At 44.3% G+C, this 18,266-nt stretch overlaps 1 protein-coding gene across 1 annotated transcript in view; it reads right to left on the bottom strand.

Moving 5' to 3' along the window:
* Nucleotides 1-17,668, bottom strand: part of camk1da (calcium/calmodulin-dependent protein kinase 1Da) — a 136,653-nt gene extending 118,985 nt beyond the window's left edge. The window contains exons 1-2 of the mRNA XM_078234640.1: nt 17,523-17,668; nt 17,384-17,419 (exon numbers count right to left, since the gene is read on the bottom strand). Coding sequence (XP_078090766.1) covers nt 17,384-17,419; nt 17,523-17,668 — 182 coding nt within the window. The remainder of the gene's footprint in view (nt 1-17,383; nt 17,420-17,522) is intronic.
* Between the last annotated feature and the right edge of the window lie 598 nt (nt 17,669-18,266).

Below are 18,266 nucleotides of genomic sequence, written 5' to 3'. Positions count from 1 at the left end.
TGTTCTTTGTTCTTTTTTTGGAAACCTATATTTTAATAATTGAAGGATTTGCTGTTTGATAAGCTAACAGGACAAATATACTGAGAAGGGTTTTTGCAGCTGCCTGGTGGTTTCCCTCAGGAATATGAGGGCAGTGGAGGAAACATTCATAAGTGCAAAGAGAGTTTTATCTCTTCTCCCTGGTTTAAAAACTTCTAGGAGATCACTTGGCCTCAAATATTTCAACTGTGCTGCCATTTACATGATTCAATACTTTGTTCCAGTGTACTGTGGAGGTTTTAGCTTCCTTCATGAGTGATAAGTATACACTCGGACAGCATGGTGGCACATGCTGCCTCCCAGCGCCAGGGACCCGGGTTCAATTCCAGGCTTGGGTCACTGTCTGTGTGGAGTCTGCACCTTCTCCCCGTGTCTGTGCGGGTTTCCTCCGGGTGCTCTGGTTTCCTCCCACAGTCTGAAAGACATGCTGGTTAGGTGCATTGGCCATGCTAAATTCTCCTCAGTGTACCCAAACAGGAGCCAGAGTGTGGCGACTAGGGGATTTTCACAGTAACTTCATTGCAGTGTTAATGTAAGCCTACTTGTGACACCAGTAAATAAACTTTTTTTTATTCATTTGTGGGACATGGGCATCACTGGCGGGCCAGCATTTATTGCCCATCCCCAGTTGCCCTAGGAGGGCAGTTGAGAGTCAACCACATTGCTGAGGCTCTGGAGTCACATGTAGGCCAGACCAGGTAAGGCCGGCAGATTTCCTTCCCCAAAGGACATTAATGAACCAGATGGGTTTTCCCGACAATTGACAATGGTTTCATGGTCATCATTAGATTTCCAATTCCAGATTTTTTTTAACTGAATTCAAATTCCACCATCTGCCGTGGCAGGATTCGAACCCGGGTCCCCAGAACATTAGTTGAGTTTCTGGATTAATATTCTAGTGATAATACCACTAGGCCATCACTTCCCAACTTAAACCTTAAACACTTGGCCATTGGAGGTATCTAAAGTCATTATCAAATTTCAGGCTGTTTTGGACCACTTTGCCACAGAAAAGAATTTGCAAATTGCTTTTAAAATGCTAGCTTGTTTCATCCAAAAACTTTATCTTATTAATCAATCTATTTGCCCATCACTGGTAAAATCTAATGAATTATGAAACCTAACACACACTGTTGTTGCCTCCAGAGTTGACAATTCCACGCACTTTCAGGCAGCCTCCCATATTCTCCATGAACCCAACACTTTCCAAACCTCTGCTGACCAAATCTCCTTCCCCGCCCCCCTTCCCCTGCCCCCCTTCCCCTGCCCCACCACCCCCACCTGTGCTTGTGACCTACCCTGGCTCCTGGTTAAGCAGCACCTTGATTTTAACATTCTCAAACATGTTCTCAAACCTCCCCATGGCCTCGCCCCTCCCTATCCCGTTTCCCTCCTGTAGCCTCACAAAATTCTGAAATGGAAATGCCTGCGCTCCTCTAATTCTGGCCTCTCCAGCGTTGCTGACTTTAATCACTCCACCACTGGTGGCCCTTCCTTCAGCTGTCTGGGCTCCATGCTTTAGAATTCCCTTCCTAAACCTCTCCATCTCTCTACCACTTTTAAGACACTCCTTAAACATAACCCACTGGTTAATGTTGTGGATCCTGTGTTTGGTTTGCTTTATTTATTCAAAGACTTCATTTTAAGATATTTCTGCCTGTGCAGAACATTTAAATGCTAAGCTTTTAAAGCTAACTTGACTACATTTTAAACCCAGTAGGCATGCTGGGATTAGCTTGAAAAATTGACTGCATTCTTTGAAATTATAATGTAAGCCAAAACAAAGCTTTTCACAGTTATAGCTGCAAGTAGTTTATGAAAGTTCGAGACAGCCAGCACCAAACAATTTCAATACGAGATAACGGAAATCTTATAATTCTGTATTCAGCTCTATGTTTAGTTAGTTTGAGTCAAGTCTGTTTTCAAGACCAGTACAAATGTGAGGTAATGCATTTTGGAAGGTCTAATACAGAGAGGAAATGTACAGTAAATGGCAGAACCCTTAAGAATATTGAAAGGCAGAGGGATCTGGGTGTACAGGTACACAGGTCACTGAAAGTGGCAATGCAAGTGGAGAAGGTAGTCAAGAAGGCATACGGCATGCTTGCCTTCATCGGCCGGGGCATTGAGTTTAAAAATTAGCAAGTCATGTTGCAGCTTTATAGAACCTTAGCTAGGCCGCACTTGGAATGTAGTGTTCAATTCTGGTCGCCACACTACCAGAAAGATGTGGAGGCTTTGGAGAGGATACAGAAATGATTTACCAGGATGTTGCCTGGAGGGCATTAGCTATGAGGAAAGGTTGGAGAAACATGGTTTGTTCTCACTGGAATGACGGAGGTTGAGGGGCAACCTGATAGAAGTCTACAAGATTATGAAGGGCATGGACAGAGTGGATAGTCAGAAGCTTTTTCCCAGGGTGGAAGAATCAGTTACTAGGAGGCATAGGTTTAAAGTGCGAGGGGCAAGGTTTAAAGGAGATGTACGAGACACGTTTTTTACACAGAGGGTGGTGGGTGCCTGGAACACGCTGCCGGGGGAGGTAGTGGAAGCGGATACGGTAATGACTTTTAAGGGGTGTCTTGAATAGAAGGGGAATAGAGGGATATGGTCCCCGGAAACGTAGGGGGCTTTAGTTCAGTTGGGCAGCATGGTCGGTGCAGGCTTGGAGGGCCGAAGGGCCTGTTCCTGTGCTGTAATTTTCTTTGTTCTTTGTTCTTTTAATACTGGCTTTTGCCAGAATCGCTTTCTCTTTCTCTCTCTCTCTCTCTCGCTCTCTCTATCTTTTCCAGTTTCTTCGCTTTCTGTATTGTGTTAATTTTAAATTCTGCTCAATAAAAGAAATTCAACGTATCAATGCTGTCTTCATCTATTCTGAGGAATGAATGAACCCTACAGTTAAGTTTGTGTCCAGCTTCTCTAAGATTGCCTTTTGTATCTCAGAGTCTAATTTTATTTCTCAAAGCTCCCACGAAGCGCCAAGGGGACGATTTATTTAAAAGGCTCTGTAAAAAAATGCACGCTGTTATTGTTGGTCTGAATGCTCAGCGGGCGGTGTCTGGAAAGAACCTGCCTTCTGACAGAGAAATGAAAATAGAGAGAGAGGGTGTGTCATTTTCAGTTTGGCTTCAATGGCAAAGAGGATCTGAAGAGGTGTGTAATAGGTTTCCAGTCAGCCAGCGATCCCGCCAAAAATGCAAACTATCTCCCTGTGGATTATTCAGTTACGGAACAGCTGTGAAGGCAAATTCTCCCCAAGTTCAGAAGGAATATTTGGGAGAGTAATTAGGAATTACTTTATTTAACCCAAGCAAAATGACCCGCTGTTTTGGGGAAACATGGGTGATTTATTATTGCAGTGGTTCCCAATCGGCGTGCCGCGTTGCACTGGTGTACTCTTTGATTTGATTTGATTTATTATTGTCACATGTATTAATATACAGTGAAAAGTATTGTTTCTTGCACGCTATACAGACAAAGCATACCATTCATAGAGAAGGAAACGAGTGAGTGCAGAATGTAGTGTTACAGTTATAGCTAGGGTGTAGAGAAAGATCAACTTAATGCAAGGTAAGTCCATTCAAAAGTCAGACAGCAGCAGGGAAGAAGCTGTTCTTGAATCAGTTGGTACGTGAGCTCAGACTTTCATATCTTTTTCCTGACGGAAGAAGGTGGAAGAGAGCATGTCCGCGGTGCGAGGGGTCCTTAATTATGCTGGCTGCTTTGCCGAGGCACTGGGAAGTGTAGATAGAATTGGATGAGAGGCTGGTTTGCGCGATGGATTGGGCTACATTCACAACCTTTTGTAGTTCCTTGCGGTCTTGGGCAGAGCAGGAGCCATACCAAGCTGTGATGCAACCAGAAAGAATGCTTTCTATGGTGTATCTGTAAAAGTTGGTGAGAGTCATAGCTGACATGCCAAATTTCCTTAGTCTTCTGAGAAAGTAGAGGCATTGGTGGGGCTTTCTTAACTATAAGGTTGGCATAGCGGGACCAGGACAGGTTGTTGGTGATTTGGACATCTAAAAATTTGAAGCTCTCGGCCCTTTCCACTTCGTCCCCATTGATGTAGACAGGGGCATGTTCTCCTTTACGCTTCCTGAAGTCGATGACAATCTCCTTTGTTTTGTTGACAGATGAAGACCCTCCAAGTGCGCCACAAAAAAAGATACAAAATGATTGAATATTCTTGTAACTAAACTCAAACTAACTTTCCTCTTCAGCTCTCTGGTCACCACCTCCAAGGCCCGATAAAACTTGGGCCTCCTGCACGTATATCGACCGAGAAGGAGAGTGGTTTCGGTTTTTTATGTTGGCCAGGCCCATGCGCATGATCAACGGGAATTGGAGCTGAACACAAAGGCCCCCAAGCGCCCGCACAAAAAGCCAAAACTCAAAAAGGGTGCAGTGACAGAGACAGGGAGTGGAATTTTCCTCTCCCGCCTGCCATCGGAATCCTAATGGGCAGGACACAGACCATGCACAGGTCCACTGACCTCGGGCGAAATCCCTGGTCTCGGGGCGAGCACAGCCAGAAAATCCCACCCAGTGAGAGGTTAGAAAAACAGGTGAGAGGACAGGGGGAAGTTAAAAGCAAAGTTTCCAGTCAGGGAAGAAGGCAGATAAAATAGGAGGCGTGGTTCAAAATATTGTATAGTAGAGAGATGTGCCATGTCATATAAAAGGCTGGGAACCAAAGCATTATTGTCTCATTAGACGAAGAAAAGTTGTACTCGTTGAACTAACTAGGATGAAAGAACAAAGAACAGTACAGCACAGGAACAGGCCCTTCGGCCCTCCAAGCCTGCCCCCATCATGATGCCTGCCTAAACTAAAACTGTGTGTTGATGAAGGTAAGGCGGTTGATGTCATATACATGGATTTTAGTAAGGCGTTTGATAAGGTCCCCCATGGTCGGCTTATGATGAAAGTAAGGAGGTGTGGGATAGAGGGAAAGTTGGCCGATTGGATAGGTAACTGGCTATCTGATCGAAGACAGAGGGTGGTGGTGGATGGAAAATTTTCGGACTGGAGGCAGGTTGCTAGCGGAGTGCCGCAGGGATCGGTGCTTGGTCCTCTGCTCTTTGTGATTTTTATTAATGACTTAGAGGAGGGGGCTGAAGGGTGGATCAGTAAATTTGCTGATGACACCAAGATTGGTGGAGTAGTGGATGAGGTGGAGGGCTGTTGTAGGCTGCAAAGAGACATAGATAGGATGCAAAGCTGGGCTGAAAAATGGCAAATGGAGTTTAACCCTGATAAATGTGAGGTGATTCATTTTGGTAGGACTAATTTAAATGTGGATTACAGGGTCAAAGGTAGGGTTCTGAAGACTGTGGAGGAACAGAGAGATCTTGGGGTCCATATCCACAGATCTCTAAAAGTTGCCACTCAAGTGGATAGAGCTGTGAAGAAGGCATATAGTGTGTTAGCTTTTATTAACAGGGGGTTGGAGTTTAAGAGCCGTGGGGTTATGCTGCAACTGTACAGGACCTTGGTGAGACCGCATTTGGAATATTGCGTGCAGTTCTGGTCACCTCACTATAAGAAGGATGTGGAAGCGCTGGAAAGAGTGCAGAGGAGATTTACCAGGATGCTGCCTGGTTTGGAGTGTCGGTCTTATGAGGAAAGGTTGAGGGAGCTGGGGCTGTTCTCTCTGGAGCGGAGGAGATTGAGGGGAGACTTAATAGAGGTTTATAAAATGATGAAGGGGATAGATAGAGTGAACGTTCAAAGACTATTTCCTCGGGTGGATGGAGCTATTACAAGGGGGCATAACTATAGGGTTCATGGTGGGAGATATAGGAAGGATATCAGAGGTAGGTTCTTCACGCAGAGAGTGGTTGGGGTGTGGAATGGACTGCCTGCAGTGATAGTGGAGTCAGACACTTTAGGAACATTTAAGCGGTTATTGGATAGGCACATGGAGCACACCAGGATCGTAGGGAGTGGGATAGCTTGATCTTGGTTTCAGATGAAGGTCGGCACAACATCGTGGGCCGAAGGGCCTGTTCTGTGCTGTAATGTTCTATGTTCTATGTTCTATGTTCTATGTATGCACTTTCGGAGTCAGTATCCTTCCATTCCCATCCTATTCATGTATTTGTCTAGATGCCTCTTAAATGTCACTATCGTACCTGCTCCCACCACCTTCCCAGGTAGTGCATTTCAGATATTCACCACCCTCTGTGTAAAAAACTTGCCTCGTACATCTCCTCTAAACTTTTCCCCACACACCTTAAACCTATGTCCCCTAGTGCTTAACTTTTCTACCCTAGGAAAGAACATCTGACTATCCACTCTGTCCATGCCACTCAATCTTGTAAACCTCTATCAAGTCACTCCTCAACCTCCATCGTTCCAGTGAGAACAAACCAAGTTTATCCAACCTCTCCTCATAGCTAATATCCTCCAGACCAGGCAACATCCTGGTGAACCTCTTCTGTATCCTGTCCAAAGCACCCACATCCTTCTGGTATTGTGGCGACCAGAATTGTACACAACATTCTAAATGAGGTCTAACTAAGATTCTGTACAGTTGCAGCATGACCTGTGAATTTTTACACTCAATGCCCTGACCGATGAAGGCAAGCATGCCGTATGCCTTCTTGACTACCTTATCGATCTGCGTTCCCACTTTCAGTGATCGGTGGATATATACGCCCAGATCTCTCTGCCTGTCAATACTCCTAAGGGTTCTACCATTTACTGTATAATTCCTACATGCATTGGACCTTCCAAGACGCATTATCTCACACTTGTCCAGATGAAACTCTATCTGCCATTTCTCCACCCAAGTCTCCAACTGGTCTATATCTTGCTGTATCCTCTGACAATCCTCTTCACTATCCGCAACTCTATCAATTTTTGTGTCATCTGCGAACTTATAAATCAGACCAGCTACATTTTCCTCCAAATCATTTATATATACAACGAACAAGGTTGGGACTTTATTCCCTGGAGCATAGAAGATTGAGGGGAGATTTGATAGAGGTGTATAAGATTTTGATGGGTTTAGATAGAGTGAATGCAAGCAGGCTTTTTCCGCTGAGGCTAGGGGAGAAAAGAACCAGAGGGCATGGGTTAAGGGTGAAAGGAGAAAAGTTTAAAGGGAATATTAGGGGGGGCTTCTTCACGCAGAGAGTGGTGGGAGTGTGGAATGAGCTGCCGGATAAAGTGGTAAATGCATTTTTAACATTTAAGAAAAACTTGGATGGATTCATGGATGAGAGGGGTGTGGAGGGATATGGTCCAAGTGCAGGTCAGTGGGACTAGGCAAAAAATGGTTCGGCACAGACAAGAAGGGCCAAAAGGCCTGTTCTGAGCTGTAATTTTCTATGGTTCTATGGTTCTACAACAAATGTCCCAAAGCTGATCCCTGTGGAACACTGCTAATCTCAGCCTTCCATTCAGGAAAGCACCCCTCTATTGCTATCCTCTGTCTTCCATGGCCAAGCCAGTTCTGTATCCATCTTGCCAGCTCTCCTCTGATCCAGTGTGACTTCACCTTCCGTACATTCTACCATGAGATACCTTGTCAAAGGCTTTACTGAAGTCCATGTAGATGACATCCACTGCCTTTCTCTCATCTATCATCTTTGTCACTTCCTCGAAAAACTTGATCAAGTTAGTGAGGAACGACCTCCCCTTCACAAAACCATGCTGCCTATCACTAATAAGTTAATTTGTTTCCAAATGTGAATAAATCCTGTCCCTAAGAATTTTTTCCAATAATTTCCCTACCATTGACGTAAGGTTCACCAGCCCATAATTCCCTGGATTATCCCTGCTGCCCTTCTTAAACAATGGAACAACATTGGTTATCCTCCAGTCCTCTGGAACTTCACCTTTGGCCAATGAGAATATAAAGATTTCTGTCAAGGCCCCAGCAATGCCCGCCTTTGCCTCCCTCAGTAGATCTGGGGTAGATCCCATCAGGCCCTGGGGATTTATCTACTTTGATGCTTTTTAAGACGCCCAATACTTCTTCCTTTTTGATCTCGACAGGGCCCAGAATATCTACACACCCTACCCCAGGCTCCTCATCTGTCAAGTCCCCCTCTTTGGTGAATACTGAGGCAAAGCATTCATTTAGTATCTCACCCATTTCCTCTGGTTCCATGCATAGGTTCCCTCTACTATCCTTGAGTGGACCAACCCTTTCCCTGGCTATCTTCTTGTTCCTCTGTACACTCACTCTCCATGGAACAAAGCAGATTAAACAATTCCTATCCAGCTTGTTTTACCAGGTACTTTCCCAGTCTGTCTTTGAAACAGATAAAAGAGGCATGTACAACAGACACAGAATATTCAGATCAGGTAAAAAGGGTGCATATACGTACTATAATGTGAATCTACTCCAGCACATAATGAACAAGCGATTGACTTACAGCAGTGATAGGGTCCACTGAACCTAAGACGGCACCCTTCGCAGATATTTCGAACTGGCACAGAATCTTGGATAAAAGCAATCCAATGGGCCAATTGAGCACATTTTCCAGAATATTATTTTGTACCATCTTCCCATTAAAATATGAATTGAATTGTATTTGAAAAAAAGGCCATTTGGCCAATTAATCCATGCTGGTGTTCATGCTCCGAACAAGTCTCCTCTTACTGTACTTCATCCAATCCTATCAGCATAACATTCTTCTTCCTTATGTACTTTTCTAGATTCTCCTGAAACACATCTATGTTGTTTGCATCAATATCTCCGTGTGGTCTCAAGTTTCACATATTAACCAGCGGTTCCTTAAATATATCAATTTTTCTAGCATCCCCGATATTCATGGAAACCTGTTTCACTATTAATCATTCCTGGCTGTCTGTCCCAGTCTTCAACTTCACAGATTTATCATTGGCATTGCTGCCTGCACTTGACAGACCTCAGGTATGGCTTCTAGGAGGCGACAGTAGCAAGGAATATAATTACAGTGATGGCTCACAATAATCTGATCTATTACAGTCGAAGTGGCATCTTTTCTGATACTAAACAAACTGAATGAAAGACTGAAGTTCAAAGTAGAGGAGACCATCACGCTTGTAAAGACTAGGGCCTGAACTTTAGCGTAGATGGAGAGCCTCTCCTGGATAATGGAGAAACAGGAACTAGAAGCAGAAATAGGCCTGCTCTGCCATTCATTTTGAACATAACTGATCCTCGAATTCAATGTCCTGCCCCCCCTCTTCCCCCCTCCCTCCCATTTCCCTTGCCCCCCTTTAGCCCCCAAGAGCTATATCTAATTTCTTCTTGAAATCAGACAATGTTTTGGCCTCAGCTACTTTCTGTGGTAGTGAATTCCACACATTCACCACCCTCTGGGTGAAGAAATTTCTCCTCACATCAGTCCTAAAAGGTTTACCCCTTATCCTCAAACTATGACCCCGAGTTCTGGACTCTCCCACCATCGGGAACATTCTTTCTGAATTTACCCTGCCTAACCCTATTAGAATTTTATAAGTTTCTATGAAATCCCCTCTCATTCTTCTAAACTCCAATTAACACATTCCTAGCTGACTTAGTCTCTCCTCATATGACAGACCTGCCATCCCAGGAATCAGCCTGGTAAACATTCGCTGCTCTCCATCTATAGCAAGGACATTCTTCCTCAGATAAGGACACCAAAACTGCACACAATACTCCAGGTGTGGCCTCACTAACACCCTATCCAATTGCAGTAAAACATCCCTATTCCTATACTCAAATCCTCTCGCTATGAAGGCCAACATACCATTTGCCTTCTTTACTGCCTGCTGTACCTGCGCGCTTACTTTCAGCGACTGATGCACAAGGACACCGAGATCTCGCTGAGTATCCACCTCTCTCAATTTACACCTATTCAAATAATAATCGGCCTTCTTACTTTTGCTACCAAAATGGATAACTTCACATGTATCCATATTATACTGTATCTGCCATGCAGATGCCCACACACTCAGCCTATCCAAATCACCCTGAAAATGACAATAAAGACTACATTCCTGATGTTCAGCCGCTGAATCTGGGACAATTTCCACATTAGGGGAATGGGGATAGGTTATAAACTATGCATCTGTGGTTAATGGAGGTCACTGTCCATATAAATCAGCAGTTGTCTCCGCCCATGTATGATTTTGGTGAGGTACGTGTCTGAAACGTGACGTGCCCAGATTTACCTCGGTAAGAGCAGGTCTGAGTCTTGTGGGCTTGTTTGGATAGCCAGGGGACCCTTTTGGAGAGGTAAGGGACCCCTTTTGATATAGTCCCGTGACACATTTGGGAGAGGGAAGACATCTTTTGGACAATGTATAGCACCCTTTGGGAGAGGTGACGCATACTTTGGGGTCGGTTAGGCACTCTCATTAAAAGTGGACATGATGGTGCGTAAAATCTGCATAAATTCAACGGAACTATGAAAACTGTCAAAGAACTGTCAAAGTTCATTGGAATTGTCAAATCTCACTGGAACTCTTAAGGCTGTGAAGATTTAACTTTTCTGGGTTTTAATTTTTTTTGATGGAATCTTAAAATCTGTACTTGCTATTTCACTCTGCTAATAGAGGTCTGAGGGCTGAAATTACAGGATTTGTGCTGCAGTATTGATTTTACAACCTGACATTAGGATGTCTGTTCAGTGAACAATTTTACTGACAGCTCCAAGTGGTTTAGAATAGAAGAGGAGTGGGCAGGAGGCATGGGTTGGCATGAGTTGGCATATGGACTATAAAGGCCCAAGGGGATCAGTGGGGAGGATGGGTTATGATGGGCTCTGGGGGTTAGGAGAGGGGAAGAGGGTGGCATAGGAAGTATGAGAGGACATGGAGTAGAGGACATTGGGTGACTTGGAGAATATGGGAGACTTGGGGGCAGGGGCATGAGGTGGCATAGGTTGGAATGGGTTGTGCATGGGGAGAGTGTGGGAGTGAGCATGGTAAGGGGGGGGGGGTGGGTTGTTTTCTGTTTCAAATCATTTTTAAAATTCAACAATGCAGGAGCATCAAGATAGGGCAACCACCCAGTCCACCTCTGCGCATGTTAACCTCACACTTGTTCCAGGGACAGTGGGTCTGACCTCTTTTGGATTTGACTTGATTTGATTTATTATTGTCACATGTATTAACATACAGTGAAAAGTATTGTTTCTTGCACGCTATACAGACAAAGCATACTGTTGATAGAGAAGGAAGTGAGAGAGTATAGAATGTAATGTCACAGTCATAGCTAGGGTGTAGAGAAAGATCAACTTAATGTGAGGTAGGTCCATTCAAAAGTCTGATTGCAGCAGGGAAGAAGCTGTTCTTGAGTCGGTTGTTATGTGACCTCAGACTTTTGTATCTTTCCCTGACAGAAGAAGGTGGAAGAGAGAATCCAGTCCAGCACCCAACTCCCAGAATCAAAATTCGACCCTCTGAGTCTCTTTCTCCTGGGTTGGGTTTGCGGAGATGGTAAATGTTCAATCTCGGGCCTAGGCAAATCAAGAACTACTTCTTAGCTGACACCAAGTGTGGGCTTTAAAAGTTTCTCTACTTTTAGGGTGAGGGAAGATTGATGGAGGCAAATACTTGCAGTGACTTGCGATCCACGGAAGGTCAGAGTTGGAATAGAAAATTGTACAATGTGTCTGATTTCAATACATCAGACAGAGTGTGAAACCATGTCAAGGCATTAATAAACGCTCCAATCTGTCATCATTAAAGCTTTCAAGTCCCAGGGCATCTTTACGAGGATTCTGCAATACTGGAATTAAAGTAAAAATACTGTAGACATTGGCAATCTGGAATAAAACAGGAAGGGCTGAGAAAAGCCAGCAGGTCTGGCAGCATCTATGGAGAGAGAAATAAAATAATCCATTCTGACTTTTCTCCTTCTCTCCCTGCCTGACCTGCTGAGTTTTTTCCAACACTCATTGTTTTTATTCCAGCAGTACTGGTCCATTACAGTATCACGTTTCCTCAATAAAGATGGTACAGAATCATGTGGATAGTGAAGTGTGGGGAGGTGATGGCCTAGTGGTATCATTGTTAGACTACTAATCCAGAAACTCAGCTAATGTTCTGAGGGCCCTGGTTCGAATCCCGCCACAGCAGACGGTGGAATTTGAATTCAATAAAAAATGTCTGGAATTAAGAATCTACTGATGACCATGAAACCATTGTCGATTGACGGAAAAATCCATCTGGTTCACTAATGTCCTTTAGGGAAGGAAATCTGCCGTCCTTACCTGGTCTGGCCTGCATGTGACTCCAGAGCCACAGCAACGTGGTTGACTCTCAACTGTCCTCGGGAAACAAGGCTGTTCAAGAGCAAAGGCTAAGATTAATTTAATATACAAATAAAGTGGGTGATCAGGTTGATAAACATCTTGGGTGGGATTTTCTTCCCCCTCTGTGGCCTGTTTCACGGTGATGGGAGACGGTGTGCCACTCGCTGATGATGGATCTTATGTCTCACCATTGTCAATGGCGTTTCCTGCGCCGGGAAACCCATGGTGGGGGTGCACCGTCGGTGAGATCTCAGAGTCGGTGTAAACGGCAGCCTGCGTTTGTCAATTTGACATTTTGAAATGTACCCAATCTGGGTTCAGTTGAGGGACAATCATAAAACAATGGGAAGTCAATGTGACCCATTCACGTTCATCTAAACATGTTGGGTTTTGATCCGTCCTTTGTCCATGGTGAATTGGAAAGACCAGTTGGCCCTTTGGTTGACATTCCATCTTTAAACAGAGGGATATGTTAATTTTCTGAATGGCTGTTAAATGTTTGATTTGATTTGATTTGATTTGATTTATTATTAACATACTGAAAAGTATTGTTTCCCGCGTGCTGTACAAAGCATACCGTTCATAGAGAGTGCAGAATGTAGTCATCATAGAATCATAGAAACACTACAGTGCAGAAAGAGGCCATTTGGCCCATCGAGTCTGCACCGACCACAATCCCATTGTGCTACCGCGCCAATCTCGTGTTACAGTCTTGGCTAGGGTGTAGAGAAAGATCAACTTAATGCAAGGTAAGTCCATTCAAAAGTCTGACAGCAGCAGGGAAAAAGCTTTTCTTGAGTCGGTTGGTACGTGACCTCAGACTTTTGTAACTTTTTCCCAAAGGAAGAAGGTGGAAGAGAGAATGTCCGGGGTGTGTGGGGTCCTTAATTATGCTGGCTGCTTTGCTGAGGCAGCAGGAATTGTAGACAGAGTCAATGGATGGGAGGTTGGTTAGATATTTGCGTAAGTCTCAGGACTGTCTGGGGCTGATACTGCCAAAGCTCACATAATTGGCTGTGGCCATTTTAATGATCAGTTCAAACTGTTAAATATTACTTTGGAACATGACATTACTGTTGTTGTGACATTTCTGAAATACCTACAACTCAAAAATATACAGGAACGTATTTCCAAAGCTGCCACAGGCATTGCTGCCCATTTGCATTGATAGGAAGAGCGTTGACATAAAACATGTGGGATTGTTAGCCTGAATTGAACTGCTTTATTGTGTTAGCTCTCGTTTTATGCAAAATCTTCACAACAATGCCAGTGAAATGTTGGTAAAGTGGTGTGACCTTGAGAAAGACAAGGCTAAGGAAACCACTCAGCATTTATAAATGTGTACAACAGACCGACTGCAACATCCAATTGATTTTACTCTACCTAGAAGTCCATTTCATCAGTTGCTACATGATCAAACTTTTGCTGTTCCCAGTCCTAAATGTATCTGTTATTGGTGTGACCCTCTCATTTATTCTCTCCATTTAATTTGGAGTAATACTCTGGATCACCCTTTCCCATTCCTTTAACTCTCTGTATAGAATCCTTACAGTGCAGAAGGAGACCATTCGGCCCATTGAGTCTGCACCGGCCACAATCCCACCCAGGCCCTATAACCATAACCCCACATATTTATCCAAAGATGTGCGGGTTAGGTTGATTGGTCAAGTTAAAATTGCCCTTCGTGTCCTGAGATGCGTAGGTTAGAGGGATTAGTGGGTAAATATGTAGGGATATGGGGGTAGGGCCTGGGTGGGATTGTGGTCGGTGCAGACTCGATGGGCCGAATGGCCTCTTTCTGTACTGTAGGGTTTCTATGATTTCTATGATTTCTATGCTAATCCCTTAATACTAGGGGCAACTTAGCATGGCCAATCAACCTAACCCGCACATTTTGGACTGTGGGAGGAAACCGGAGCACCCAAAGGAAACCCACGCAGACATGGGGAGAGCTTGCACAGCCCTAATGTAACTAGTAGAATAGATAAGGGTGAACCAGTGGATGTGGCATATTTGGATTTTCAGAAAGCTTTTGACAAAGTCCCACATATGAGGTTCGTGTGCAAAATTAAAACACATGAAATTGCCGGTATTATATTGGCATGGATTGAGAATTGATTAGCAGACAGGAAACAGAGAGTAGGAATAAATGGGATGGCACGGTGGCACAGTGATTAGCACTGCTGCTTCACAGCGCCAGGGACATGGGTTCGATTCCTGGCTTGGGTCACTGTCTGTGTGGAGTCTGCACATTTTCCCCATGTCTGCGCGGGTTTCCTCTGGGCGCTCTGGTTTCCTCCCACAGTCCAATAGACGTGCTGGTTAGGTGCATTGGCCATGCTAAATTCATCCTCAGTGCCGGAGTGTGGCGACTAGGGGATTTTCACAGTAACTTCATTGCAGTGTTAATGTAAGCCTACTTGTGACACTAATAAATAAACTTTAAAACTTTAAATTGGATTTTTTCGAAGGGGCAGGCAATGAATAGTGGCTCCCACAGGGCTCAGTGCTTGGGCCCCAGCTATTCACAATATACATCAATGATTTGGATGAGGGATTCAAAAGTAATATTTCCAAGTTTGCTGATGACACAAAACTTGGTGAGAATGTGAATGGTGAGGAGGCTTCAAGGTGATTTAGACATGTTGAGTGAGTGGGCAAATACATGGCAGACGCAGTATAATGTGGATGAGTGCAAAGTTATCCATTTTGGCTGGAGAAACAGAATGGCAGAGTTTTATTTAAATGGTGATTGACTGAGAAGTGTTGACTTACAGAAGAACCTGGGTCTCCGAGTACATAGTTCACTGAGAGCAAGCATGCAGGTACAGCAAGCAGTTAGCAAGGCAAATGGTATGTTGGCCTTCATTGCAAGAGGACTTTAGTGCAGGAACAAGGATGCTTTACTGCAGCTGTACAGGGCCTTCATGAGACAATACCTAGAGTAGTGTGTGCAATTTTGGTCTCCGTATCTATAAAAGGATATATTTGCCGTAGAGGGAGAGCAGTGAAGGTTCACCAGACAGATTCTTGGGATGGCAGGTTTGTTGCATGAGGAAAGATTGGATCGAGTGGGCCTGTCTTCACTGGAGTATAGAAGAATGAGGGGAATCCATATGAAATGTATAAAATTCTGACGGGACGGGACAGACTAGATGCACAAATGCTGTTCCTTCTGACTGGAAGGTCTAGGGGTCACACAGGGGTCACAGTCTCAGGATACAGTGAAGGCCATTTAGGGCTGAGATGAGGAGAAATTTCTTCACTCAGAGGGCGGTGAACCTGTGGAATTCTCTACCACAGAAGGGTGCGGAGGGTGTCAAGGGGAGAGGGCTGGAGTATGGTGTTGAGATAGAGGATCAGCCATGATCACATTGAACTGTGGGCAGGCTCACGGGGCTGAATGGCCTACTCCTGCTCCTATTGTCTATGTTTCTATGTAATTGCCCTTGACAAGGTGGTGGGAAGCCACCTTCTTGAACTGCTGCATTCCATGTGCTGAAGGTACACCCAAAGTGCTCTTGGAAGTTCCAGGGTGTTGACCCAGCCAAACCTTTCTGTAGCCGTTTGATAGAACTGAGTGGTTTGCTCTGTCATTTCAGAGGGCAGTTAATGGTCACGCTTGGAGCTACATTGAGGGCAGCCCAGGTAAGGACGACAGATTTTCTTCCCTAAAGGGAACCAGATGAGTTTTTCCAACAAACCAGTAATTTCATAATCATCATTCATGAGACTAGGATTTTATTTTATAGATATGTTAGTTAATTGAATTTAAATTCCCCTAGCTGCTGTGGTGGGATCTCAGCACATATCTCAGAAGCATTAGCTATTTCTGTTCTTTCATGGGACATGGGCGTCGCTGGCTGGGCCAGCATTTATTGCCCATCCCTACTTGCCCTTGAACTGAGTGGTTTTCTAGGCCATTTCAGGGGATAGTTGAGCGTCAACCACATTGCTGTGGCTCTGGAGTCACATGTAGGGCAGACCAGGTAAGGATGGCAGATTTCCTTCCTGAACGGGCATTAGTGTCCTAAAGTGTCGAGAGCTTCAAGTTTCTAGGTGTCCAGATCACCAACAACCTGTCCTGGTCCCCCCATGCTGACACTATAGTTAAGAAAGCCCACCAACGCCTCTACTTTCTCAGAAGGCTAAGGAAATTTGGCATGTCAGTTACAACTCTCACCAACTTTTACAGATGCACCATAAAAAGCATTCTTTCTGGTTGTATCACAGCTTGGTATGGCTCCTGCTCTGCCCAAGACCGCAAGGAACTACAAAAGGTTGTGAATGTAGCCCAATCCATCACGCAAACCAACCTCCCATCCATTGACTCTGCCTACACTTCCCGCTGCCTCGACAAATCAGTCAGCATAATTAAGGACCCCACGCACCCCGGACATTCTCTCTTCCACTTTCTCCTGTCGGGAAAAAGATACAAAAGTCTGAGGACACGTATCAATCGATTCAAGAACAGCTTCTTCCCTGCTGCTGTCAGACTTTTGAATGGACTTGCCTCGCATTAAGTTGATCTTTCTCTACACCCTAGCTATGACTGTAACACTACATTCTGCACTCTCTCATTTCCATCTGTATGAACGGTATGCTTTGTCTGTATAGCGCGCAAGAAACAATACTTTTCACTTATGTTAATACATGTGACAATAATAAATCAAATCGAATCAAATAGTGAACCAGATGGGTTATTCTGACAATCGACAATGATTTAAGGTCATCAATAGATTCTAAATTCCAGATTTTTTTTTGTTGAATTCAAATTCCACCATCTGCTGTGGCGGGATTTGAACCCAAATCCCCAGAATATTAACTGAGTTTCTGGATTAAAAGTCTAGCGATAATACCACTAGGCCATTGCCTCCCCAGGTGTCTGGATTGCTAGCCCAATAAGATTGCCACTATGCTACCATTCCCCTGGTACACTGGATGATTCCCAATGTTTTAAATTTCTGGCCCCAGTAGAGAAGAATGCAGAATAATACTGTGAGTTATTTTTTCATTTTGTTTGTTCTTGGCTGAGTCTGGTGGTGGAGATAATGACAGCTGGTGCTACTGTTGAAAGATTAGGCTTTGGGAAGCTCACTTACCTTGAGATCATAAAGAGTGAATCATATTGTGTCTGACTGTTTCACACATGGAAGGGTATTAGAGTCAATCAAAAGGCAGATAAATGCTTTGGAGAGGGAAGAATGCCTTGAGCCTTTGAAAGACATCCTTCATCATTACTTATCAATGAGATCTTCATGCGCTGTTATTGAAGCACCATCGTTATCACAAATATCGGAGGTTCCATCACATTTCTTAAGACTTGGGTTGGATTTTCCAGGCCTTTCTGCCGACAGGATCTTCTGGATCCGCTGAAGATGACTCATGGCGACGAGTTGCCCAACAGTGGTATGGGCCAGCCACGCAAAATAGCGTAGACATTGACAGGACCAGAAGATCCCATCAGTGGACAATGGCAAGGCACAACTCGAAAACTCAATGTGGGTGGGCCAGAAAAGCCCGCCTAATATTTCTGAACCTTTGTTTGAGTTGGCTTATCTTCTCTTCTGTTTTCCTATTCTGTACTCCTTCATTCACTATTTTAAATCATAATTCTTTGTGAATTTATTTATTATAACATTTTTATTTATTTTGAGTGTAAAATGCCGACCCACCTGTTGTTTTTGGCAGGCGTCCACACCTCAAGTTTCGTCAATGACTAGTTCCAAAGATTAATTATCCACTTAAAAAACAGACAAGCAGTAAAGTGGACCTAGTTCTGTCATTGAGACAATGCAGGTGGCAGCGGAGATACATTTTTTGGGCTGTTATTCAGGCGCATGAAGGAGCCAATCAAAAACCTGGCGGTGTCCCAGGGAGATGGGCAGATCAAACAATTTATTTCAGTTGCAGCTTGCCAAGGGCTCACCTTTATGCCACAGTGCCATCCACCGCTGTCCATACTCACGCCCACTGCTCTCACTA

Source organism: Mustelus asterias, chromosome 19, assembly GCF_964213995.1.
Source record: "Mustelus asterias chromosome 19, sMusAst1.hap1.1, whole genome shotgun sequence".
NCBI lineage: Eukaryota > Metazoa > Chordata > Chondrichthyes > Carcharhiniformes > Triakidae > Mustelus > Mustelus asterias.
The sequence above is the reverse complement of the archived record's forward strand: the minus strand, read 5'-3'. Positions and strand labels throughout refer to the sequence as shown.